The sequence below is a fragment of the Channa argus genome, chromosome 14 (genome assembly GCF_033026475.1).
Source record: "Channa argus isolate prfri chromosome 14, Channa argus male v1.0, whole genome shotgun sequence".
Taxonomy (NCBI): Eukaryota; Metazoa; Chordata; class Actinopteri; order Anabantiformes; family Channidae; genus Channa; species Channa argus.
Genome location: NC_090210.1, coordinates 6,372,286 through 6,399,352, shown reverse-complemented (window position 1 = coordinate 6,399,352; position 27,067 = coordinate 6,372,286). Strand labels below are relative to the sequence as shown.

Here is a 27,067-nt window from a genome sequence, read left to right as displayed (position 1 = left end):
GAACAGGGTGATGTTTACCACTGTGCAGCATCCTCTCTTCTTTTAACAACCATCTGTAAATGTCTGGGAAGTGAGGAGATCAGCTGCTGAACTTGGACTTGGAGGAATGGATTGGACTTTAGGAGAGGAATCCTGACAATGTCCCATTCTTGTCCGATGCAGGATTCTTGCTGTTCAACAGTCCTGGGTCATTGTTGCTGGATTTTGCGTTTTCTGATTTGCCAAATGTTTTTTGTTAGTGAAAGGTCTGCAGGCAGGCCAGTTCAGCACCTGGACTTTTCTCTTGCTGAAATATTTAAGGTCTTCCCTGAAAGAGACATTGTCTGGATGGGAGCATATGTTGCCCAAAAACCTCTATCTACTTTTCCGCATTGTTGGTGCCTTTCCAGATGTGTAAGCTCTCAATGCCATAGGCACTAATGCAGCCCCATACCATCAGAGATGCAGGCTTTTGAGTTGTCCAGTGATAACAAGCTGGATCATCCCTCTTTAGCTTTAAATGAGCTTTGGACCAGAGAACACGGACATGGATTGCACGATACAGCTTTAACTTACATTTGCACAGCAAACTGTATTCACAGACTGATTTCTGGAAGTGTTCCTGAACCCATGCAACCCTGGACATCAGTCCAGTAGAGAATCATGTCTGTTTTTAATGCAGTGCCTTGTCCCTCACGCACAGACATTCTTGCTGATTCTCTGAATCTTTTGATGATATAATATACTGTAAATGGTGGGATCTTTAAAGTCTTCAAAATTTAACATTGAGAAACATTTTTCTGAAATTAATCCACAATCTTTTAGATGCAGTTTAGGTAACCTATGACCATCTTTACATTTGAGAGGCTCATTCTCTCTGAAATGCTCCTTTTATACCCAGTCATGTTACTGACCTGTTGCCAATTAAACTAATTAGTTGTCAAATGCTCCAAATGAGCTAATAATTTCAGTGAAATGGTAAAATGTCTCAGTTTTAACATCTGATACGTTGTTTATGTTCTATTGTGAATAAAATATGAGTTGATGAGATTTGCAAATCATTGCATTCTGTTTTTATTTACGTTTCACACATCATCCCAACTTTTTTTTAATTGGGGTTGTATGTCAGAAGGCCACAATACATAAGTCTCCACTGCTCAATAACAGTAATGGATTGGATCAATATTTGTTATTGGAAACTCTTGTACCTCTGAGCACTGGAAACTGATCAGTGGCACTGGGACACAAGATCTGCCCTCAGCTTCAGTTTCAGAGGATTAATGACCAACTCAATTACAGCAAGTCTTTCCTTGTACAGTCGACCTTGTTTCGTCCTCAGTCTCTGTTCAGAGCTCCGAACATCTCTGTTAGAACTGCAAGTAGAGTAGAAACAGTATTAAGCTTTGTCATATTTATGCAGTTATCCCCACTTATTCTGAAGTGTCTCCACTTTATGACTGTATTAAAGTGCCATCAAATGTATCAAAAATATTGCTGGCTTCAGGTATAAAATCACCTTGTTTTATAAGATTTTAATCCCTTGACACTAAATCTCCTCTTATTTCCCTTAAACCTTTCCCAATTTATATTTTTATAACATCAGTGAAAGAAAAGAGTGTTTAATATATATTACCACTTAAAGTGATGAAACCACAGAGAATTATCGCCCAACTCCTCTACCTCTACAGAAGTTTTGCCACCATCTTTCATTTCATATTGATTTTATGGGACTTTTGGTTCACTCTCATTATTTTATGTCAATAAAGTCACTGTATGCTATCTACCCAGCACTTAACAGAAGACAAAGTTAATTACAATCTGGTGAAAATAGTGGAGCATTCAGCAGCTAAAGGGCCAGATTCTTCCCCCAGACATTGGTGGAGCTCAACACAGAAATAAAACAGAACTAAAAACTTGCCTGAATGCCAAGATAAGTGCTTTTTTTTTCATTTCATTTATATGAATTCAAATTTTGAAAGAAAATCTTCACCTATTTTTTTAAAACAAGAGCTCCCTTTTGTTAAATAAAGATTTTAGATTCTTTTAGAAAGAGAAGTCATTGTGATTACCACCATTTGTGTCCCTAAGAGTCCAAAATCAAGTCCTCCCTCCATTACACGAGGGAAGATGCATAGTTCAAAACCCTCTTGAGCACAGAGCAACAGACTGCAGACCCACGGCATGATGAATAACAAAGAGTGGTCGACTGCTCTTCCACTCACTTTACCATTTAGAAATCAGGGTAGGAGTTGAACCTGTGGTCTTGGTCAGAGAGCTGCCATCAACAACAAATAATCCTTTTCTCCTTTCCCTCAAATGTACTAATGAAGACTGGTGCTGTTTGGTTTCTACTGACCATCTCTGCAGTGATAAAAATATTAGTCGTTGCCATTGTGAGATGACTCTGAGGCACCTGTGATTTCCCCGATCAGCTGTTAAATTAATGTCTGCTCAACATCAACCATAGTCCCTGCATATGAAATATAAAGATACACATGATCACTAGTTTGCCTCATTGGAACACAAGTCCTGAAGGTTATATGCGTTTACACAAGTTGCAGTTTTTTTGTTTAAATGTATAGAAACGGGGAGGAAGTGACAGGAGTACGTGAGTTGGTTTAATCAGACTGCCATTATAAGCCCATGGGTAAATTATAATTTAATTCGCAGACACTGGATCAACCTCTGAGATTTACAAATCGGATTATGGCCATGTAAAGTACACCCCCTTCTCTCTTTTTCACCCCCACCGTCCTCCTACCACCCACACCACCACCCTCGTTTCCCCCCTGTTTGAATGGGGGCGCTGGAGCCGTCTGCCTGTCACCACTTGCCTCTTTGTTCAAACTGATTTCGTTTCACTCCCTTAGTGTCGTTGCCGGCGAGAAGGGGGACGGAGGGAGCACCTTGCTCTGTGCATGTGTGTGTGTGTATGTTGTGTGTGTGTGTGTGAAGATGAACGGCGCATCGGCTGCTGCTCAGTGAGGTGAAGGTAAGACTGAGGGAAGGAGTGACAAGTCCAAGACGCGGAGCGCTTGTGCTCGCACTCACCCCGGTTTTTCTCTGCCTCTGCGAAGTGCGGTTTCACCCTTGATTCGTCGTTTACCGTCTTCGCACCCTGTGGGAGCTTTGGAGAGCACCTGCACCGAGGCGCGAAGCTTCTCCTCATATCCTAAAGAATTGCACCATTAAGACTCATCTCGCCCTGTCAGATACGGTAAGACTGCACGCACTCACATGATTTGACTCACGGACGTTTTATGTCATCAGTCATTGGTCAGTGTGTTATATCTCAAGTCACCGGGTGCCAGGAGGCGCCTGAGACCGCTCAGCTGCCGTAAGCCGATTTAAAGTGATTACATTTTTCTTGGTGAAAATAAAACCGCACATTTGGTTAAACTGAAGAAATAAGCACCGAGGCACCGAAGCAGCTATTTGACACGAATTTGGAAGTGTGTTTAATCGCTCATCTGTGCATATAGTTACTGTATATGAATAAGTGTTTCTGTGGACCAATCAGCACGAACCTCTCGCACGATCACAGCCTCAGCTTCACGCAAATCGCACCCGTTTGGGATATCTTGAATTATTTACAGCTCAAAGCTTTTAATATTGGTCTTTATTTACGAACCACGTAGGAGCAGGCACAAATCATCAACTCCCCAAGCAGCCGTGTTAGTTTGTCCTTTACATGGCTTCACCTCCAAGGAATTTCATTGTTTGGTTCGCAGTTTCTAAATCTTCTTTTGGTAATGGGAACATTAAAATAAATGAAAGGTGAGGATAGATAGGATAGAGAAAGCAATTGTGGCAGCAGGTCTGAGCTTTAGAACAGGGGTTTGTAAACTCTATTGTGTACATCAGAGTCATTTGGTGAACAAACAGCATTTGTTGAATAACTGCCAGGATCAGATCCTATAGTGGTTCCCCTCTACAGCTGTCAGCTAGGCATGACATCAAAGATACAGTATAGAAACTGGGTTGTTAATCATCGCTGGGTGTGCTTCACATAGTATTTTATCTTTGCATTAGAGCATCTCACGTCTCTGCACCTTGTAAAACTAACAAAAATGTACAATGAGTGATTGCCTGGTGCCAAGCAGGTGAACAGGTCTTTGAAAGCCTTGTATGAATGGTTGTCTTCTCTGTAAACAAACGGTGGCATGTACAAATCACACCGAACGAGGAAAACAGTTTGGGTCACCTTGACAAATGAGCTGTATTGTCTGAGAATATGAGAGCCCCTGCAGCCCAATAAAGCCTGTCCTGTTTCCATTCACCACTTCAGTCTGAAGTAGTCCAAGTCTTTTCTTTGTTGGTCTTGTTAGTGCACCCACCACCAGCTGTGTGTCAGCGCCATAAAACAGCATGAACGCCACATTGTGTACCAGCTCCAGCTGAGGAAATATGTGTGTGTGTATGAGAGATAACATAGGAGTTTGAGGAAGGAGGAGAAAGGAGAATAGTGAGGAAGGAGGCTGAGAGCACTTAAAGTTTACAGCATGCATTTTTCATCCTGTCTGTATGTGTATGAGTTGGTGTGTGTGTCTGTTAAAGAGCATGTGCGCATCCATGAGTCCTGGCACGCACACAGCATGTTTGTGTGTTCATCTGTGTATGTAAATGACTGCACTCAAATGAGCAGAGGGATCAGATAGCGGTGTTAAGAAGAAAAGAGTCTGATTTTTAAAGTAGAGTACAAGCTCAGCTCGGCTGCCTCACTTCTGCTGCTGCGCGCTTTGCATTCAGTCAGCCTCAGTATTGTTTATCATGTCTAGGTGTGAGCTGTCTGCAATTGGAGGAGTCACTTTGCATTAGTGGAAGATGGAAAAAGAGTGGTGAGATGCTTTTAGACAGATGAAATAAGGAAGAACTGAAATGTGTAGTCAGTTAATTGATTAGACAAAGAAATGATTTTAAACAACTTAAAGACATTGTTTAATCAAAACTGCAAAAATATCTAAAATTTAGCGTCAAAATGGTCACAGTTTGCTGCATTTCAATGAAAGATATCAGAGCATGAATTCTTAAAAGTTTAGTCAAATAAATAAAAAAACCCAAGTTGAGTTAGGCTTTCAAATTGTCTATTATTCATACACCAAAAAATAAAAACAATTCAGTCAGTCAGCAGAAAATTATTTAGCGACAATTTAAATAATGATTTTCCAAGAAACAATGCAAACATTGGTTGGTAGCTTTTCAAAAGTAAAGGCATTATTTTTGTCTATGTGTTGTATGTGGATAACTTTGGGTTAGGACCGTTAGTCAAACAAAAACTGAAATGTGGAATTGTGCTCAGGATTATTTACTCCTGTCAGATATTTTAGATAATAATTTTGAAGATAAAGGCATCATTACAATAATAATGATTACTCGCAGCCTAAACATTTTGTAGTTTTTCAGTGTCGACAGATTTTCCCTGCTGGTCATCATTTTTCCTCTGATTTACTTACAGTATATGAATGCTTTTCAAGATCCTTGCTGATGATGTGTTTTCAGTAGAAGCCAAATGTAATTCTCATTCATGGTTTGATATTGCTCTGTATGGTTTGAAAGTGCCCACTCCAATATGTCACCCAGGGAATGATGGGGCCGATTCCACCCTAATACATTGTTAATAGCTAACACAATGGCCCGATATAAATGTAAATCAGTACTAGCACTCACCTACAGGAGCCTAGGTATGATAAAAATAAGCTGCACCTCTGCGACAGCCACAGGCTTATGTTGCCCTGAAAACGTGTTAATTTTCTTTCCTTCAGAACCCAGTGAATATTGTCTTATGAGACATATTTGTTGCAGTGTACAGTATATAACAGAGAACTACACAGTGACAAAAGTGGGAATGTTATGATCTCATTGAACTTTGTGATCCGTTTAGAGGCAGAGGGGGAACCGACTTTAGCCTAACAATGACTTATCATTTTCAGCACTGGACAGCTCCCAAATCTCAGTGATCTGACCATAAAAGTTTGTCAACTAGAAAAACAGCACGGACGAGTTTGTGTTTTGAGCTGCTGGATTTGAACATAAGGTCCTTCACTCTCTCTGGTACATAACCTCCGTCACAGATTGCGTCCCCACATTGAAACACAAAAGGGATTGGACAAACCAGTCCATCAATCAACTTCAGTCTTTAGCCTGGGAGGGACTAAAGCAGCCCACCAGGCCAATCATTACCAGCGTAGATGGGACCACAGCTGAACAGCTCCCCCACACAAAGAGAAAGATCTCCCTCTTTGTCTCTGGCTGGGGGCCTCTTCTTTAGTGACTCGTGAAAGACAAACGTTTGGTCTTAGAGTTGGCTAATATCAGCTTATACAGAGAAGATCTCAAGAATCGGTAATGTGAAAGTAAACAGTTATGGAAGTTATTTTGCCTTTTCCCCTAATGTCATCCTCTTTCAAAAAATCTCCACTCAGCAATTCTTTGCTGTTATTCTTAACTGCTGATGTGAGAATGAGGTGCTGGTGACAAACACTTGAAGGACACAGGTCTTTTTTTCTCTCTCTCCTCACCTTGTTGATATTCCACAGAGTCAGCACATCATTCAGAGAGGGGGTGCTACTAGCATGTGTATGTTTGTGTGTCTTGTTTCCTTTCAATGCACTGCTGCTTGTTCTTCGGACCACCTTTCCCTGTAGACATCTAGCATTTATGGAAGCTCTGATAATCCAAAACATGCATTGAGAGTGAGTGAGGCCAAAGATTCATTATTCTCTAGATGATAGATGCTTCTCATGCATCTGAGCCTTTATTGGCTTTGTTACCCAAAGAACTGACCTCTGAACTTTTACCTTTGACATCTGCTTTCTTTCAGACCACAGCTGATGTAGTGGTCATTTACACATCATACTAACTGCCCATAGATTCATACTTTTAGATTCAATTTAAGATTCAACTTTAAAACAACTTTATTGATCCCATAGGCTAGAGGAGTAAACATAAATGAAATATCAATAATAAGTTAAATAAAAACAATACTATTTGTACATTTTTACCATTTATTGTCTGACCTCAAATTGATTATTCCCCTTAACATTGCTACTTACTTCAAGATACAGCATGCAACAATTTATATATACAGTAAATGTATAATACTAGAAATATGTTCTAAAACTTATCTTAATGTGCCTCAAGCCTCCTGTGAACCTGACTCATTGAACAGCACTTGCAGCAGTGTGGAGAGAGTATCTTCTAAAAGTTTTAGAAGATAAAAAGGGAGACTCTGACTAATTATTTCCGCTTTAATCGTAAAGGTTTGGAGCATACTCCTTTATTGTAACATTAAAGTAATGAGTACCTGAAGCCCTGGGCAGAGCAGGGTGGATCTCAACGGAGGGTGAGCATAGTAGAGCATGCAGAGGGTGTCCCATGCCAACACTAACATAAGTTCCACCTTCTATGTGTTGAACCTCATATACTGATGCTCACTTAATATCATTTTCAGTAAAAAGAACTCCGATCAACCTATCCAGCATCACATAGCAGGCAGACATAATTAGCAACTAGCTGTAAGGAAGGCAGTGGTGCATTTAGCAGCTAAAAAGCCAGATATTCCGCCCCTGGAGCTGATGAAGAAATAGGGCCGACAGTGAACATTGGACATGTGCTCATTAGGTATCCTGATATATGCCTGCAAATAAATGATGAAGTTGCACTTTGTGTGCTAAAAGGAAATGTTTTATATACTTAAAATAATTGGATTTGAAGGACCTGGTCATCGTAACTGATATTATATGATACTTAAGATTATGGAATAGTATGTTCATGTTATGATTGTTTTTGTTACATTATGTTATACATTATATCAGTATTAAAGTCAAACTTTTCATGTAAGTAAGTCTGATGATTTTGACTTAATGTCTGTATACATTTAACTTACAATAAATATTTATATTTTTTAAAATTTTGTTAAAATACAGTTATTGCTCTTCCTTGACGGAAGCGTTCATTAGTATCAAATCTTCTGCTGTCTGTGTGATTTGATCCTTTTTGAAACTGGCAAATTCTGGTTTTTATTTTCTTTAAAAGCTCTGCTGTATTAGTCAGTGCTGTTACAATATTCTCTTCTCACACTTTTATGTGCACGCTGATATGTGTTAATCAAATGCACTTGAATTTATTTTGTGTCCAACTCACAATTGGCTAACATGCACTGAATCTCAAAACTACACCTTTTTACATGCTTGCACAACAAAACACACATATGCTGGTGCCAGAAAGAGACTGAGAATGAAGAGGTGGGGAGAGAAAATGAGCATAACCAGTATGAAGTCATCTGCTGCAGGTCTGTCGAGTGTAGCTCCATGGCAGCTTATTAGCAGGACAGAAAGATCAGAAACAGATGGATGCTACAAAGGCTGTCAATCTCTCTCAGGTATGAACCGAACGTTGGTTATACATGCGTTAAACATCAGAAGTCTACTTTGCTTTCAATACTGAATTATGAAGGAAAGGAGTATGTAACTAGCTTTTGAATATCGACAGTTTTTACAAAAGAACCTCTCAAAAATTACTCTTCTCTGTCTCTTTCTTGTCTCTCAGGGATCTGGTGGCATGATCATCACCTTCTCCCTGTGTTTTACTGCACGCACATCTAGCCAGATTTTTAGCATGGCCTCCCCTTAGCGTGTTATCAAGTTGGTTTAACCTCTGTGCTGATGCTCAGTGAGATCAATAGTGTCTGTGTGAAAGGATGGAGTGTGTAATTTTGAACTCGAGGGACCAGTAGCTTTCCAGATTCCTCTCTCCATCTGAAGCCCAGGCCAGAACTGCATGAGTCATTAGCTGCTTTGAGAGTGATTAGTCACCACAGAGGCTCCATCAACACAAAGGCTATCTGTGTGTTTGTGTGCAAGAAGTGGATACCTCAGCTCAGTTCCCTTTTCCTCTGCAGTATCCTTTTTGTTTTCAATTTCTTAAGCAATTAATGTTTATGCACTCTGGTTTAATGTGCCTTTTATGACACCAAATCACCTCTGCTATCACTGTGTTCTCATCTTTACTATTCATTAATGAAAACTGCTTCTGTGTAATCACATGGAAGCTAAGGTATTTATTTAAGATGGACTGGCTGCAGCCATTTCTCAACAAACAGCAAATAAAGAAAATAATAGAGCTTCTGACAGACCTTTTATCATGGCAATGTGTTATTGTCACAACTGTGACAGAACAACCTTTCTTTTCATTTCTTTTCCCTCATCTTCTCCCTCTCCCAGCTCTCCACTTTGCCTGTCACTCATCTGGAGCTGGTATTCTGCTTTTCATGCCACTGTTCTTTGAACGTAGTTGTTTTGTGAGACACGGTAAAAGAAATGGGTGTCATGGTAGTAAAATGTTTGGTGGTGCTGCCTCACAGCTAGAAGGTCCCAGGTTCAAATCCCTGTGTGGAGTTTGCATGTTTTCCCCATGCTTGGGTGGTTTCCTCCTACAGGCCAAAGACTGTGAAGCAAAACTGCCTGTAGGTGTGAATGTGTGTCTCTGTCCTCTCCCTGAGATAGACAGCAGACCTGACCAGGGTGTACCCCACCTCTAACCCCCATGACAGCTGGGATAGACTCCAGCCCCCCTGTGACCCTTAACAGAATAAGTGGTTACAGATAATGGATGAATGATTGAAGTAAAAGAGAAGTAGAAGAAGAAAGACGGTTGATTCTTACTGTAAGGTGTTGTAAAGTCTGACAGGATGGATTTCTTACACCGTCCCTTAAAAACCACCTCATATTTTTAGACATTAATTCTGCTGCTGCTTTTTTTCATCATGCAACGTCCCAAATAGGTTTTGGAAGTTATTATAAGTTTATTTCCCTAAGGGCAAGAAGAGCTCAATGCCCTACCTGTCAAATGGAAAACACAAAAGAAAAAAAATTAATGAAAAGATAATCATTGCATATAAATACGATCTCAAGAGTTTTAGCCTTTCCAAAACAACAATCACAAGAGCAAAATTAAAATGTGATGGATTTAACAGTGTTTGACATGTTTTTAACATGTTTAACAGGCTTTCTTACTACCTACTGTAGTGAAGTGGTACTTTCAAAGTCAGAGAATATACTCAGTCACAGGTTTGGTTACAAATGGTAACAAATGGTTTGGTCACATTATATTTGTTTACTAAATTCATTTTGAAATGCAGATTTTTATACTAAACCACTAATTCTTTGTAGATTGTAACACTAATATATCAGTTCTGTCAACAGTTTTTTTAATGTTGGTTTGGCATTACTTTCACCAGAGCAGCCAAATGAACACAAACATCTCGTGTTTGGAACTGGCCAGAAGAGCCCAGAGTTCTGATCCAAAGTAGAACCACATCAGATGCAATTCTCAAGCCCTGATGTCACATCTGTGGCTGAAAGTTTAGTGGTCCATCTGATCCTTAATATAGTACATATGTTTCATGGTAAAATGGAAAGCTTCACTGAAATAGCAATAGTAACTTATTTTATTTGAAATCTGTGTTTAGTCTTGCAGAGTGTAAATGGTTCAACACACTGTATTAAACAGAGAGGGCAGGTGCCAGTTTGTATGTGTTGGTGTGTATATCTTTTGTGCACACAACAGATTCTAGGACTGACCTTGTGCAGTGGCTGTGAAGCTTTATAGTAGCTGTACCATAACTGCATTGTGTGTGTGTGTGTGTGTGTGTCTCATAAATCAACATGGGACCCAACCTGGCCTGATTAAGTACATTTTTACAGTCTGTGAACACACACACACATGCACACGCACATTTCAGTGCAGTGTGATGGAGACACTGTAAGCATAAATTGTCTTCTGTGTTCACAATCATTATTTACCTTACAACCACAACATGTTCCCCTCAGTGTTTTTACTTTAAACAATTTTCCCACCAACTGCAGAACTAAATGAGATTTGGGTCATCTTGCCTGTGTCATGTTGTCTTTGAGTCCAGTTGGTCTCCTGCTTCCACAGATTGACAGCTTAGTGCTGAGCCATGATGTAGGTCTGCCAGCCTCGTCTGTTAGCTCTCTTTAGATCTCTGTCACTCCGCTCACTGGCTCTTACAATGCTCTGAGAATACATCCTATTCAGACTACATCGTGAAAATGTGTCGGATGGACATCCACATTGAAGTCCACTGAAGCATTTTAGAGACTTTTCTCCTCGAGACACAACTGTGCGTGTGAAAGTGAAGAGGGGCGATTTAGCGGGAGGTATTCAACAACATCTGATGTCTCGTCCTTAACAAAGGGTGGAACTGGTTAGTATTCTGCTGGTGTGGTTGAATGGTCGGTGCACTGTATGTTGTAAATCCCCTCTGGTAAAACGTTGAATGGCTGCTGTCTATAGGCATACATCCATAGAGATGTCCAAAGGCTGAATTCTGTATTCTGTAGCTGTGGATTGTGGCAGCTGGGCTCCTGTCGGTCCCAGGCCCTCAGTTACAGCACTCTCTAATGCTCTCCGATTGCAAGGCTGGGCAAACTCCTTAGTGTCATGACCCTCTCCAAGCCCTAAGAAACGTCTTGTCAGCCATCCAGCTAGCTCAAGCAATGGTCCAGGTTTTCAACATGCATAGAGTCCAACGCCTCGACCCCAATCTGTCACAGCCCATCACAAGGTCCTAACCCACCTTTAGAGACGGAAAGCCTCAAAGTCTGTGTCACAGCAGGGTTTCACTCTCACCAGAATCCCCTTTTTCAGAAAGTCTAAAACCAAGACCCACTATTAAAAATCGCTGAACAAATTGTTGTTTAATGACTGTGTAGTTTGGCAGGTGTCACCGAGCCCTTTACTATCTGAAAGGAATGTTTTTCTGAGGAAAAGAGGTTTTACTGAGCTTTCACATGGTCAGAAAAGAGAGCCACCATTATTCCTGTAATTTGTAAAGGTTTGAACTAGTGTTGCATAATCTTCTTTCTGCACATCAGGGATGCTGTTGGCATGAGTTGCTGTTACCTTGGTAAATGCAGAGAAGCCATTTGGTTTCTGGAATTAATCAATGACTTAATGTAACTAAAATCTAAACAACCCAGACATGCTGGACTGCTTTAAGATCAAAATATTCTAAACTATAGGGTGGAAGTCTCTGTTGGTAAAGTCTGTGTAGTCAGGAAGGAATAAAACGTTTTTGCCCGCAAGACAGCTAAAAATAATTGAGACATAATTTAGAGTTAGCTTAATTCACATCAGTATTACTATGGAAAACGTCAAGACTACAGGTCATCTTCATCTCTAATTCATACTAGTATGGGCCAGTAAAGATCTGTGTGAGGCGTCTTTCCATTGAGGGGGGAAGCATTGGGCTCACGCCAAATACTCTAGCAAAGTCAGCAGCTCATTGCTGATGTGTGGTAGGATTTCCCCTTTGCAGTAAGATTGGACCAGAATTACATTTTTACTGCAGTGTACTACAAGGTAATCCAATCTTATTCTTTAAGATGAAGAATAGTTATATTTCATAAATGGATTTCTCAGCCTGTTTTCGGCTAGATCAAATCAGACTTTGCAACATCTGATAGCCTGTTTTCGAACATTTGTATTACTAATGCAGGCAGCTGTATCTCTGGTGGTGGAGTGTGTCTTGGGTAAAAATTGTGAGTCACTGTGGACAAAAGCATCTGCCAAATGAATGTAATGTAATGCCAATAGTGGATTGGTTCATAGGTCACCTTGTCTCATCACAGTGTGAATGCTTTACAGCCAGTCACACACAAACACACACACACACACACACACACACACACACACACACACACGGACACAATGGTCTGTCTTGGCTTACTAAATGGAAAACAGTGAATACAAGCTCCAAGTGTCCTTGCAGATATGCTGTTGTTTATTTGGTATTACATTATAACTCGAGTAAATAAAATTACTGCAATACATCATTCTGCTGCTAAGGTAGCTCATTTATCTCAGCTTGAGTTTTCAATTATCAACTGTGGTTGTTTGGTTGGATTTTTCAAAGGTGTGGCCAGTGGTGAGCTGGATAAATTTTTTTTGTATCCAACTTATACAACTTTTGTATTGCTTTATGAAAACAACAAATAAGAGAGAAACAAAGGAATGTCTGAGCAATTTAAGAACATGGAAATTTCAGCATTATTGTCAGTAAGAATTATTGTTGCTGGTTTAACACTGATTGTAATCAGTGGTGAGAAAGTTACTGGTCGAAACTACATCAGATATTACTGTTCATTAATGTTAAAAATACATGACAATATTGTTTCTAAAGACTACTGCATGAAGTTAATAATAATAATAAAAATAATAGTGATGAAGTAATGCATTATATTACTGCGTTAATATTTAACTTAATATTTACTATGTAATACATACATGAAGTAACAGATTATCCCCAAACACGGGTGGTGGTTACCTCAACTAGTAAAAATTGCTTGTGTCTGTGAAAGAGTATTAACAGTAACAATACATTTCATTAACATCAGTTAAAAAACATAAAAGAAATGTGTTTTTATTTGCATCCATGGATTTGAGTTGATGTAATCTGCCTGTAATGATTTTGCCAACTGAGCAGCTGTGGAGTTTTTATCAGACGCACAGAGGAGCAAGCACAGGAGCATGAAAATCACTAAACTGTTTCGCCTGACAGAAAAATGGCCTGCGTGTATTCAGTGCTTTTTTTCTGAAGCTCTTTACAATTTTCATTTGATTCACCCATTTCTACACACATATAAACCAGCAGAAGCAAACGCTCAAATTGTGTGTTATATTATAACATTCAAAAACATCTTTGCTTGTTCAACTATACCCCATTCAAAACTTCACCTTGATTGGCTTTTTTCTTTTAGTACTAATTCATTCTTTGTTCTCAATTTGTCCTCACTGCTCCTCCTTTTCTCTGCAGGTCCATGATGGTGCTCGCTCTGTGTGCAGCTCGGCAGCAGGTCCTCTTTGCTCTGATGCTTCCGCTTTATTTAGGCTTGGGTGAGTTCTGAGGCTCTTGCCTCCACTCTTTGTTTCCTTCAACCACTTCATCTCCAGGTGCGGCAGAAACTAATCAGCAATTTTATACATAAAGAAACAGTGTCAATGGTTCCAGACTATGTCAGCACACAAGTGTATTCAGTGAAAGAAGGAGAGGGAATGATAGGATAAAAGGAAGGGGAAGAAAACAGATGAAAAGAAAGATGGGAGGAAGAAATGGGGGTGGGGACAGCTGCAGCAGATTACAGGAAAAAACACTTCCCACATAATTTCTTCTGTAGACATAAATACAAAGGACAGGTCTGCACTAATTTGAATGTTGTAAGTGAAAACTGACATGCAGAGGATGTTTGCACACATGCTCTGTGGGAGCTGGAACACCTCCAGACCCATTTATGCAAGTTTAGTCGGCCATCTGTTCCATTACAACTATGCATAAAATTCACAATTATGGAACAAAAAGACAGAACATCTCGGAGCCACTGGTCTCTGGTGGATCGTATTGCAAGTTTGAGGTCCCACGTGTAGCCTGCCGAGTGCCTGTGGCAAATATAAGTTCCTCTCCTTAATTACTTTTCTTGCAATTGGTATGCATAATGGGAGCTGGTCAGCCCAAATTGTCATTAACAAGAGAAACTGCATCACTCATTTCCAAAATTAAAACATTACCTTTCTTCTTGGTGATTAATCTCTAAAAGCTAAACGCTATTACTCCATGTTTTTGTAATCAATTTTTATTGCACAATTCAATCCAATAAATGCAAACAAAAGGATCTCTACATGACTAAAATTGAAAAATAAGCATCACCCCCTAAGGACAAGGACAAGACCACATTTTTATTTATCACCACAAAATTTCCCCCAAGGACTCAACAAAGCACCACAACAAAACAAACAGAGACATGTGGATAATAGAGTTTACTCTATGAGTTGTGATGATGGACAGCTGGTAAATGGTGTTCCAGGTAGACTGTAAATACTGCATATCCATAAAATGAGTGTAATGTCTCGACGTTCACAAGATGTTCAGGCTGTTAAAAAGAACAAACTGTGAAATTTAAAGGCTTTTCGTGTACAATTTAAATATTTAGACCCTGGCAGCTCTTCTATTGTTCAGGTGGTTGAGGTCTGGTGATACAGGAAAGTAGTCGATATGTTAGCAGATGATATTTTGTGAATTTAGAAGTAGATAAGGATGACCTGATTTGTTTGTTAAATAATTTAACGTTAAATACAAGAAAGCCGCATTCCTTTTAGTTGGAAGAGCTTCTATAGTGAGACTGTAGGATTATCAGCCTTAAGACAGTGGATGTGGACAGTATCTAGTCTCATCAGAGCAGCTTCATATTTGTGTTTTAAAATGTGCCTTAGGACCCTGGACAGGTTAGAGTCACAAATTAACCTAACGTCAAACGTCTTTTGACTGTTGGAGAACACCGGAGTTCCCAAAGGAAACCACTGCAAGCATAGGGAGAACATCCAAACTCCACACAGAAAGGCCACGGCCGGCCAATGGATTAGAAATGTGGACCTTTATATATTGTGCTAACCAATCCACCATCATACTGCCCAGTTTACATCCCTCTTGATAAATTAAATATGTACTTTAATTGATTTTAATTCATACATTTATACTGAAATAACAATTGTACAATATGAATGTGCATAATGTATTATGTTGATGAAAAAAATGTCCAAAATGCTAAAACATGCATTTTGGACATTTCAGAATAAGGGGATTCACCCAACTATACTATAAATACTTGTAAATATGGTTGCACAGTACACTGTCCTATAAAATCCATGTTGAACTCATCTTCCTCAAATTGGAATACCAGGGCTTGTTTCTCATTATTAAACTCTTAGACTGTTGACACTGGAGTATACATACTGTATATCCTGAGTGTTTATGCTACTGCCACTACTCTACCACTCAACGCTGTTTACCACTCTGGCATTTTATCATTACTGCTGACAACTATCATATCTCATTTTACTATTAGAATGAGCTGCAACAGACATTTAGAGACACTCATTCCTCTGAGAGGCTTTAAACACATTGTGAGACACATTGTGTGATCTGAAAAGTCTTTGTTGGCAGCACCTGGAGGTCACTCATTGTCCTCCTTGACTATGGTCTTCATATAGTGGTCATGACTGCTCTGCTCTGTGCAATGAAAATCTGTTTCACATCTGCCTCCCCTGGAAGACCGAGCCCTCCTCTGTTACTTTTTCTTCAGCTTCTTCCACATCTTTTTCACTTAAGGTTTTTTTCCTTATCAGATTTGAAGGCCTGTAAAACTGTAAAACAATACTGATGATTGACTGGACTGATGTTTGTTTGGGTGAATGAGGTGCATTGTTATTCTCTTATCTTTGTGTGTGTACTGAATTGTTATACGTTGTTCCCAGTGTTCTCTGGCAATACATTTTTGATTTCCCGATTACCTTAAGTGTAACTAACATACAGTAACAGGTGGAACAATAGTAAATAATTCACGTGAGGAAACAATGCTCTTGTTTTGTTTTGTGTTGCTTTCATCAGCTTTGTCAGGATATTTATGGACAATAATATTTTAATACAAAATCACTACGTATAAACAATGTTAGGCACAAGTATCAAATTGAATTTGCACAGCACAACTTGCAGATTCAGGTTTTCTTTTACCCTTCCACCCAATCTCTGTCTTTACTTTCTGCTGTCGGTCTTGTGGTTCCAGCGCTTTTTCCTGTGGTATTTGGGATTCAGTGATTACATCTGATTTAAGGGGAAGGCAGTGGGGGCGTTTTTCAGCACAGAGAGATGCTCTCAGGGGGTTTAGCTGGTGAAAGCTGTCCAATCTAAATGCAGATGGAAATATCTTTTGGGGAATTACATTTCACCATGTGTAATGTCTCAAATAAGGCTTGGATTTCTTTTAAAGGATTCTGTCATTAAAGCCCATATTAGTTTTTCTAATTAGCGTATTTGACTAATAGTGAAAACGGAAATGGAAAGGATCAAACCTGATTAAAACTTCAGAATGTTGCCTTCTGCCTTTCTTAGAATGTTGATAGGCACTGTAGCACATCATATGTCATGTTACTTAACTAGTTATGGGTTATTTATAAGAATGACTTCATTTATTTTTGATAATTGATTTCAAAGGTAGTTTACAAATAAATAAATGACCTTGCCCTCCTTTTACTAGCTGTTTATGAAGGTACCAACCACATTTCTCATGTAACTATGAATAAATTAGTGTGACAGTTGAAGTCATCAATGTGAACAGTGGAAAGACCGAAGAGAGGTAAGTAGATTTTATAGAAATGTACATAATTAACTTGTGAGCCCCTATGGTCACTGGTGTGTTATTCAGCTCAAGTGTATGTGATCCTAATTGAAAACAAACTTCTTCACTCTTGAGTGGGAACACAAAATGTGAAATTTCAATCCCAGAGGTCTTGTTAGCAGACACCTACAGTACAGCAGCCTACATTTTCTTTTGCCTACATCTCATTGACTGTTTAGTGCATAATATCAGATTGGCTGCTGAGTATTTAACATAATCCAGTTATGTTTTGTTCCCTTGTTGTTCGTCTCTAGGTGCATCCTCCTCCATCGTGAACATGCGTAGGATCACCCATCCTACAGTACATCAAGCGCTGGCAGGCAAAGCTGTCCTTCCCTGTGTCTTCACGCTCCACACCAGCTCCTTCAGCCAGCCTCCTCACCTCCTCTGGACTCGGATCAGGCAACCAACAGGTGGACAGGGTGCTCCGCTGGAGCAGACTGTGCTTTCAGCTGAAGGTGAAACAAAAAACTTAATAAATAATAATAAAACTGCTTAAGCATTGAGACCAACATTTCTAACATTTGGAATGTGCAATAAATATTTTCACATTAATAATTACTCAGGTGACTGTATATTTGAAAATGGTCATTTGGAGATAATTACTGCCTGTCTTGACTTCTTGGAGTATGTTAAGTATAAATCTGAAGGCCTGATCAGAAAAACATGACAGTGACAAAGACAATAGCAGTATGTGGAATAAAATGAAATTTCAACTTTCTTACAGTACTAGTAATAAGTACCCTCAGTAATGGATTATCTACATCTCTCTGTTTAGTTTGTCTGAAAGTTTGTTTTGTATGTCACAAATTTGTAATGATAAAAACTCTTTTTTGTGCCAAAGGTGACGTAATCAAGGTGAATAAGGCTTTCATTGGCCGCATCACACTGCCAGGATACACTGCCAATCCTCTGAACGCTACCATGGAGATCTCCAGTCTCCGCACCAACGACTCAGGCACTTACCACTGTCAGGTTGTCATGGGCAACGACTATGAGAGAGACACTGTGCCACTGGTGGTCTCCGGTAAGTGCAGCAGCCACTGACGGAGATTCATTGTGAGAAAAGTTTAGTGCCACAGCTCTCTAAAGGAGACAATTGAACTGTGCAGAAATGCTGCTGCCAGACTGAGCAGTGTTGACACAAAAGACTTCAGATTCTTCTTCAAGTTGATTTATGTGTTTTATTGCACTGCTGGCTTGTTGTGCTAATGTCAGATAGATAATAGTGGGTTTAAAACTGGAGTCCGATGGCCTCTCCTCTCTTTGTTTTTAAATTAAACATTGAGTCACTATACCGTAAATCATGATGACTTAATTAATGTAGCTTACTGTGATTTTGATGATTTTCTAGTTTTTCACTTGCATAATCGTATAATTCTTAATGAGTGTCTTTGGAGTATTTTATGTTTGCTCATCTGTAAAATTTCTGAAAAAGTCACACAGTGATTCATTGTTTTATGGCTAAAATAACATTTTAACTTTTCTATCCTAGTGACTTGGCTCAGTCTATGCAGTACATTTCTCAAATAATAAAATAAACTGAAAACATTTATATCGACACCTGTTTGTACTCGTGTAGGTGTGGTGTTCCACTACCGGGCTCCCAGCGCTCGTTACATCCTATCATTTGCCGAGGCACAGCGGGCCTGCCAGGAAAACTCCGCTCAGATTGCCACCCCAGCCCAGCTGTGGGCAGCGTACTATGACGGCTTCACCAGCTGTGCAGCCGGCTGGTTGGATGATCAGACCGTCCGGTGAGACATTCAATAACCCCTATATTGCTACTCAATAGCTACTGGTATTCCGGCCTGGTTTTGAGACTTTGGGCTCCTAACTCATAGTTATTTGTATAATTGATTCATCCAGAGACAAGTTTTAATGATCAGATTGTTTTTGTTTTTTGCTGTTATTTGTCTATTAAACAGTATATTATTTTTTATTATTTCCTTTATTTTAATCCCTGGCCCTTTTAAATAGATTGTAGTAGATAAGAATTTGTTTTGCCTGATATATAAATATTAAATAAAAACATTTTATTATGTGAACTGAGATAATGTTCATACATTGAAATGTCCTCAGGACATTTATGGTACTTATTTCCTTTAATTGGTAAAATGATGTTTGATCTCATTTATGATTCCCACACGGTTGTTTTCACAGATATTCTGTCCAGCTGCCAGAGCTTGGTTGCTATGGACACAAGGAGTACTCCGCTGGAGTGAGGAATTATGGGAAGAGGGACCCAAAAGAGCTGTTTGACGTGTACTGTTTTGCAAAAGAACTAGATGGTACACACACACACACACAGACTGACACAACCCCCCCCCCCCCCCCCCCCACACACACACACACACACAAAACATTAAAACACAGTACTAAATAGAAAATCTTACGACGTTGTCATATTTTAATTTTCTTACTCCATTTGCTGTTTATAATATAAAAACCACATCACTGAGTCGCCTCTATGACATGTTTATTGATTAAAGTGAACATGGGCACTGTGGTTTATTTTGACCCAATACTCCAAACAATCCTACTGTTGTTGAAAAAGCTTGCTACTGCAATCATCGTGGCTAAAAATAGTCCCCCAGAAGCAGTTTACTCCCTTTTTGAGTGAGAATAGCAAGAAATCCCTGATCCAAGCTAATTTAGGAAATTATTTATGACTATTCTTTAAATTACACTTTGTATTTGTTACCAGGGTAAAAAAGCAACAACAAGCACCATTATGTAATATGACTGTAGTGTAAGTGTGCCTTCATATCCAGATGTTGACTTTGTAGAAATCTGGCAGACAACATGTGCTTCTTGACAAGCTGTGTCATCACTCTCTCTTCCAGGTGAAGTGTTTCACTCCTCAGTCCCTGGCAGGTTGTCACTGTCTTCAGCATCTGACCGTTGTGTGTCTCTCGGGGGGCAGCTGGCTACTGTGGGGCAGCTTTATCTAGCTTGGAGAGCTGGCCTAGACAGCTGTGCCCCTGGTTGGCTGTCGGATGGCAGCGTCCGCTACCCAGTAACATGGCCTCGCCCTGACTGTGGAGGAAGCCAGCCGGGAGTCCGCACCATCACACCCAACAGCACTACTGACAACACCACAGCGCTATATGATGCTTACTGCTACAGAGGTTACATTTGTTGCATTCACTGTTTTGTTTATGTAAAAGTCTCTTAAAACCACAAAAATCAATCATTAATAATTTAATAAAGGCAGTAAGGAAACACATTGTATAACTGCAATAATTTTTCAAACAACCACAACAGCACTGATTACACCTGGAGACACAGTTCACCAGCAGTGAAATAACATGCAAGAGTCGACTTTGCAGTTTTACTTGATCAAGGGGAGCCCGCGGGGTCTTAGTGACTTAACACTTCACCCGAACTCAGCCAACTCCACCTGGCTCTTCCTTGTTCGCACTATTTATTGGAAACAGAGATCAAAGCAGAAAAACAACTCCTTATAAGAATAAAACAATATGAAATGCAATTCATCACATAATGATAATATAGCATTGCATTGTTTCCTTGACTATTGGTCAACAAACTTAAAGGTAAACTACACAGACAACCATCAAAGGCAAACTATCAAAGCTATATGGTGTCACTAATGACATCATCAGACACATCACAAACATACATTACATAAAAAATTACATTACACACACAGGCAAACATTACATTTAATGTTGGAAACAATTACTAAATTACTTTGAACAAACTCTAACATGTACCATTAATTGCGGTGTGTAAAATGGCCTCAAAAAGAGATGAATACACTGTTTTGTCATAACAGAGGCCTTGAGATTCCTGTGGAAGCCTTCCGTGCTATGAATGTAGTAACAATGAAAATAAATGTCATTGCCACTGTTGTAGCTATGGCAACTGATTTCTGATCCACTGTGTCTATCCCACCTTCATGTATCTGAAGGATACTGCTGGATTGACGGAAGTAGTGGGATAGAAAGAAAGAGAGACGGGATCGTTGAAGTAGCTTGGTTCAGGGTTTTGTGTTGATTGATATTGGACAATTTCTGTAAAATTAAAACACACTAAAGCTTTGAAACAAATTAGAAAAAAATCTTCCAATGACTGCCATGTGAACAACAAATCTCCTCAAATTGTTTCCTAGGTAAAGTGAAGAATCCTGGCTCCATCTCTCAGATCTACACCTCCCTGTGGAAGCCCTGGAGCTACCTCACAGGCCTAGGCGATGCTGACTCTGCAGGGACAGACTTGACTACACAGCCAACTGCCATTACGATAGGTAGCAGATACTGCACGTAACCGCATGGAGCTGATTAATCTGACAAATATATAGACACAGTAAAAAATATATATACAGTATATGAGAATAAGTATAATCTTCTTTGCATGTACATCCCTGCAGGGTCCATAGATGCCAATGATGGTTCGCCTTCCAACTGGACAGGATTAGTTGACTTAGAAGAGGAGGATGCACTTCACAGCACTGATTCTTGTGAGACTAATATTGATGGGTGTAAGAAAAACTGTTTGTGTTTACCAAAGATACCACAGATTGTCATTAACCCATTTACCTCCTCAGTTGCAGACCCCTGGTCTTCAGTGTCCTCAGGGTCCTATTTGACCCTTCAGCTAATTCCAGGACAGAACTCCTTAGACTGGGGAGAGCCACAGGAGCCTGGGCCTGACTCAGAGGAGTTTCTCCGACCCCCAGTTCACCCTACTCCTGTGCAGAAGAAGGTTGCTCTGGTTTTAAGATTATTAGGTTTGAAAAATACTCCATTGCTCAATCAACTAAATGTCTGTCCTTCCACGTTTTATCTCAGGTGATCTCAAAAATTGTAAAATCAATTTGGAAGCCTTGGAACTACCTGGTGGGGACTGGAGATGAGGAGGGAACCCAAGTACCAAGTGGAGAGGCAGCAGAGGAGGAGACAGCTACAACAAAGCTTGATGAAGAATCCAGTCCATCAAGAACAGCATCATCACCAGGTGATTGGATTATTATTCCTTTCGATGAGTAAATAGAAAGACTGTTGAGCTCTATGGGTTACTGAATCAGTACATCTAGTGTTATTATACACTGTTGCCCATAAAGTTGAAATAAAATATTTTTAACTCTGTTCATGAAATCATTGTGACAAGGGGATTTTTTCTGGATAAATAAAGTGTATATCTACTCAGAACTTAATTGATCAATCTCTTCCAAACAAATCACATTGAATATTAAACCAAAATGAACCGTTGCAAAAGAGAGGAATGTGTCTGAAAACAACATTATTCCAACTTTATGGGCAACAGCATACTATGGTACATTCTAATAGAACAACATAGAGACAGCATAGCAACAGCATTTAACTTGAAGCATCAGAAAGGTTCAGTCTGTGAAGTTGGGGAAACGTGACTTGGGCAACACAACAGGACAGTACATTTATTACAGTACAAACAAGTCCCTGGAACGTGGTTCATTAGAGGCGCACAAAGATATAAAAGGGAGAAAGTAGTGGAACTGATGCATTTTGTTCCCTTGGAGCTGACAAAAAATTGAATTTGAAATTAAACTGCAATTACACTGACCTTTCTGTGTATGCTGCCTTCTAAATAGCTAAATAATATATTATTCCTGTTTGTTTATAAGAAAGGTCATTATTAATATTATATATTATTAAGAATATAATGTTTATTATATTATTTTAAAAAAGGGTGTAGCAATTTAGTCTACTTTTTTTAGTCTAGTTTTAGTACTTTCTATTTTCAATTAGTTTATGGCAGTGTTTACCAAAATGGTCCAAAAATACTTTTTAATGTCTCATTTTTGCTCCTAACAGGTGTCAGATTCTTACCATTCCATTAATTGATTTTATAAAATGTACAAGATCATGTTCCATTGTGTAGACACAACTTATATATGATTGGTATTCAAGAATCTTTATATTACATATTTGGGTAGGAGGCTCACAGCTAGAAGGTCAGTGGTTTGAATCCCTGCTGCTGCCTTTCTGTGTGGAGTTTGCATGTTCATCCTGTGCTTGCTTGGGTTTCCTTCAGTTTCCTCCCATAGTACAGACATGCATGTTATTTGTGACTCTAAATTGCCTGTAGGCGTGAATTGTTGTCTTTCTGTCATGGCCCTGTGTTGACCCTGGGCCTCTTGCCCAGTGAGAGCTAGGATAGGTTCAATCTCCCCCGAGACCCTAAACATGATAAATGGTCAAAATAATGGATGGATGGATGACTGGATTAATAGGCAGGATGTTTTGATGTACAAATAAACCAATTAAAGCTTGTGACAAAAACATACACAGCACATAGAACCAGCAACGAAAAAAGGGTGCTTGTTCTTGTGCCTTTGGCTGTTCTGTGAGATGACTGGACATATTTAGTTAGACGCTGTTATCGTGCAGAGAAATAATGTCTCCAAATGCCTATCTTGAGCTGTATGCCCATGAGGTACAACATCAGGGAAATGCAAGCTTTCTTCAAACATGGCCACATGCGAATAAACAGTTAAGACCAACTTATTGAACCTCTTTCTTACCATTCCTCTACACCTAGTAGGTTTAAACATGCCTCGAGGTGCTGAGAGTAGGTAAAAGTGTTTTTTAAGTGACAGGCCTCTCTGTTTAATGAGTGTTGAAACTGTGTTACACCATTGTTGATTTAATATGAGGCAGTTTATAGGACCGGTTCCTTTGTGTGTTCGTGTGTGTGCGTGTTTATCTGTGTGGCTAAAGAGGTTTAAGGCCTTAACACATGTTTTATGTTTATTTATTTAATTGTTTTAACTTCAAATTGCAGCTCTCTCAGCTAATTTTACAGCTTTCGGACTACAGCAATGTTTCGTCAGGAACAGGGATGGCAGGGATATTTGCAGATTAAAAGCTTAGAAAAGAAGTTGTACGATTGAAGAGTAGGTCACATCCTTGACAATTAAACAGTGTATTCATTCATTTTGGGTGTAATTGCTTTGATTAAAACAAGGCATGCATATTTATTTGCCTACTCAGGCACTGAATTCCAAAAGAAATCCTGGTTTATTAGTTGCAATTATGACTTGGATATTGACTGAAATGGCATTTGCAAAGCACCAACTGGTAATTATTGTAACTCAGACAAGACACAAACACAGCATAAGATTATTTGGAAAGCTCACATTTATATTCCGTGTTGAAAGACCTTTTAATCGAATGTCACCCTCTAATTAGCAAACACTTTCATGTGGCTCACCTGTCTAAAAGTCTTTGTCAATGTAATAACATAGTTTTTTATTAGTATATCAACCCCTCATATACAGTTTTACTTATCCCAGTGACAATAATATTTATCATACTGTAGAGGCATATTAACACTGTTTTTCCTCACAGTGTCCACAGAGCTTTGCCAGCTTGTGTTGATAATATTGAAGTGTAGATGGTGCCAGTAAAGAGCTGATGGATAGCTCAGACAGCTTAAGTGTTTGTTTTGTCTCCCTCAGCAAAGCAGAGAGAATCCATGAGATAATTTTTACTTTATTCGTCACTTTTGGCTTTGTCTTTTGGACTTTTTTCTATGTCTGCAATAAGTGCACTCCTGATTTCTCTTGTTCTTTTCTTTTTATGTGTTTTGTGCCCTTTGCAGGTTTGATTTCATGGTTTAGCAGCCCTTTGGGTGAGAACTCCACACCAGCCAGTGAAGGCTCACCCACTCATCATGCATCTACCTTGGCTGCCTCCAACATTCCTGTGACTACAGAGAGCGCTAAGAGTTCAGAGAATTCAGAAACACACACATCCACCGCCTTCAGCTCTGCAGCTGAAATCACCTCATCTAGCGGGGAGACCTGGGTCCATGTTGAAGCGGACACCACAGTCCAGCTGGTTGACAAGAGGGAGGAGACAGTGACCTTAAGAGCCAGTGGTAGAGGAGGGAGAGGAAGGGGTAAGAAGAACAGAGGGGAGGACAGGAACAGAGGGGAAAAAGACAAAGGAGAAGATGAAGGGAGTGGAGAAATCATTGGTGCAGAAGCGAAAGGGGAGCTACAAGTCTCACGGCGACCAGTTGGAACAAGTAAACCCAGAGAGAGGTCCAGGGAAAGATCTAGAGAGAGGGGTCATAGAAAAGCACAGACCACCACCACCACAGCTACTACCACTACCACCACTGACAGCCCTGTGGAGCCCACAGAGATGACCACAACTAGGTCGGAGAGTGCTGACGGTCATACATCCCTATCTTTGTCTACTTTAACAGCAGAAAACGGATCAAAATCTGTCTCACCCGAACTTCATGAAATTCAATTTTTATCACCCTCACCATCATCTTTACCATCACTGTCACCCTCATCGTCACCATCACCGTCACCATCGTCATCAGCATCACTGTCTCCATCACCATCACCATCACCATCATCTTCACCATCACCATCGTCGTCAGCATCACTGTCTCCATCACTATCACCATCACCATCATCTTCACCATCACCATCGTCGTCAGCATCACTCTCTCCATCACCATCACCATCACCATCATCTTCACCATCACCATCGTCGTCACCATTACTGTCTCTATCACCATCACCATCTTCTTCAACAAAACCATCGTCGTCACCATCACTGTCTCCCTCACAATCACAATCTTCTTCACCATCATTGCCTCCATCACCATCGCCATCATCGTCACCATCATTGTCTTCATCACCATCACCATCACTGCCGTCTTCGCCCTCACTGTCACCATCACCGTCAATTTCACCATCACCATCTATCTCACCGGACCTTTATGAAACACCATCCATATCACCGTCACCATCACAGTCTCTCTCAGCAGATCTACATGAAACACCATCCATGTCTCCATCACCATCACCATCAACGTCAGCATTCCTGTCCATCTCAGCGATCATATCCTTTTCAGAGTCATCCCCATCTCAAAACCTATTTGAATCCCAAACACCTTTCCCATTCCCATCTCTACCCTCTTCCTCCTTCACATCTCCTCCACCTTTTTCACCATCATCACCCCCTACACATCCCCCATCACAGACTCAAATGATTGGATCAGGGGAACCAGCTCCATCTCCGCACTCAGATAATGAGGACAGCACCACTAGCCTCTTTACTTCACTTCCCTGGGTCCCCGTGGAGAAAGCAGTTTTCAATAGCTCTGTAGATTACCCTTCATTAGTGTCAGGGCCCCCAGATGAGGAGGAGCCCACTTGGTCTCATGCTGTAGGTTCAGGGGCCATGTTACCTGGCAACATGGAGGAGGAGAGTAGCAGAGGATCAAACATCAGCACTGTGACACTGGGCCCAACAGGTAAGTTTCTGATGTTATGTCTGTTTTGAAATGTTAAAATCTGTGATCCAACATTTCTGCTGACTTGTTAGCATCAGTCAAGTTGAGAATATACCGGGGTTCATAAATGGCCTCCTGGGTGTGTCAATGCTGTTTAATCCCATTCTTACAGCACCTGTCACCAGTACTGAGCTAACTGCTGATATTTAAAATAGTTTCAGTTTGCTTTTTTAGTTAGATGGGAAGATCAATGCCGGTTAACTTAGATTATCACAAAGACTGAAAGCAGGGGAAAAGTGCAAGACTGGCTTGTAAGTGAGTCACATATAGAGTAAGCGAGCCTTTTCAGCTCACCAGGTATTACATTGTATCTCAAAACAAACTCTTAAAACACTATTCATGTTTTACCAGGGTCACTACTTCTTAAAAGCAGTATGTGTATCAGTACATTGTTATCATGCCTTTATTAATTTCCTTTCCCCTGACCAGGCCAGGCATTGGCTTTTTTATTCATAAGCTTCAGTGTGTTTTTCCCCAGCCACATACTTTATTCCCACTAGAGGCAGAGTAACATCCAG

At 40.0% G+C, this 27,067-nt stretch overlaps 1 protein-coding gene across 4 annotated transcripts in view; it reads left to right on the top strand.

The window, feature by feature from the left end:
* The first annotated feature begins 2,792 nt into the window (after nt 1-2,792).
* Nucleotides 2,793-27,067, top strand: part of LOC137098370 (neurocan core protein-like) — a 37,242-nt gene continuing 12,967 nt past the window's right edge. For 2 of the 4 annotated variants that reach the window (XM_067474567.1, XM_067474570.1), the window contains exons 1-12: nt 8,316-8,359; nt 13,817-13,896; nt 17,483-17,686; nt 18,073-18,255; nt 18,811-18,985; nt 19,392-19,519; nt 20,075-20,359; nt 21,364-21,498; nt 21,622-21,711; nt 21,799-21,956; nt 22,043-22,208; nt 24,834-26,510. In XM_067474567.1, the coding sequence (XP_067330668.1) occupies nt 8,331-8,359; nt 13,817-13,896; nt 17,483-17,686; nt 18,073-18,255; nt 18,811-18,985; nt 19,392-19,519; nt 20,075-20,359; nt 21,364-21,498; nt 21,622-21,711; nt 21,799-21,956; nt 22,043-22,208; nt 24,834-26,510 (3,310 nt within the window). In that variant the 5' untranslated portion in view covers nt 8,316-8,330. Of the gene's footprint in view, nt 3,197-8,315; nt 8,360-13,816; nt 13,897-17,482; nt 17,687-18,072; nt 18,256-18,810; nt 18,986-19,391; nt 19,520-20,074; nt 20,360-21,363; nt 21,499-21,621; nt 21,712-21,798; nt 21,957-22,042; nt 22,209-24,833; nt 26,511-27,067 lie in introns of those variants that run through there. The other 2 variants (XM_067474569.1, XM_067474568.1) reach the window with 2 other exon arrangements.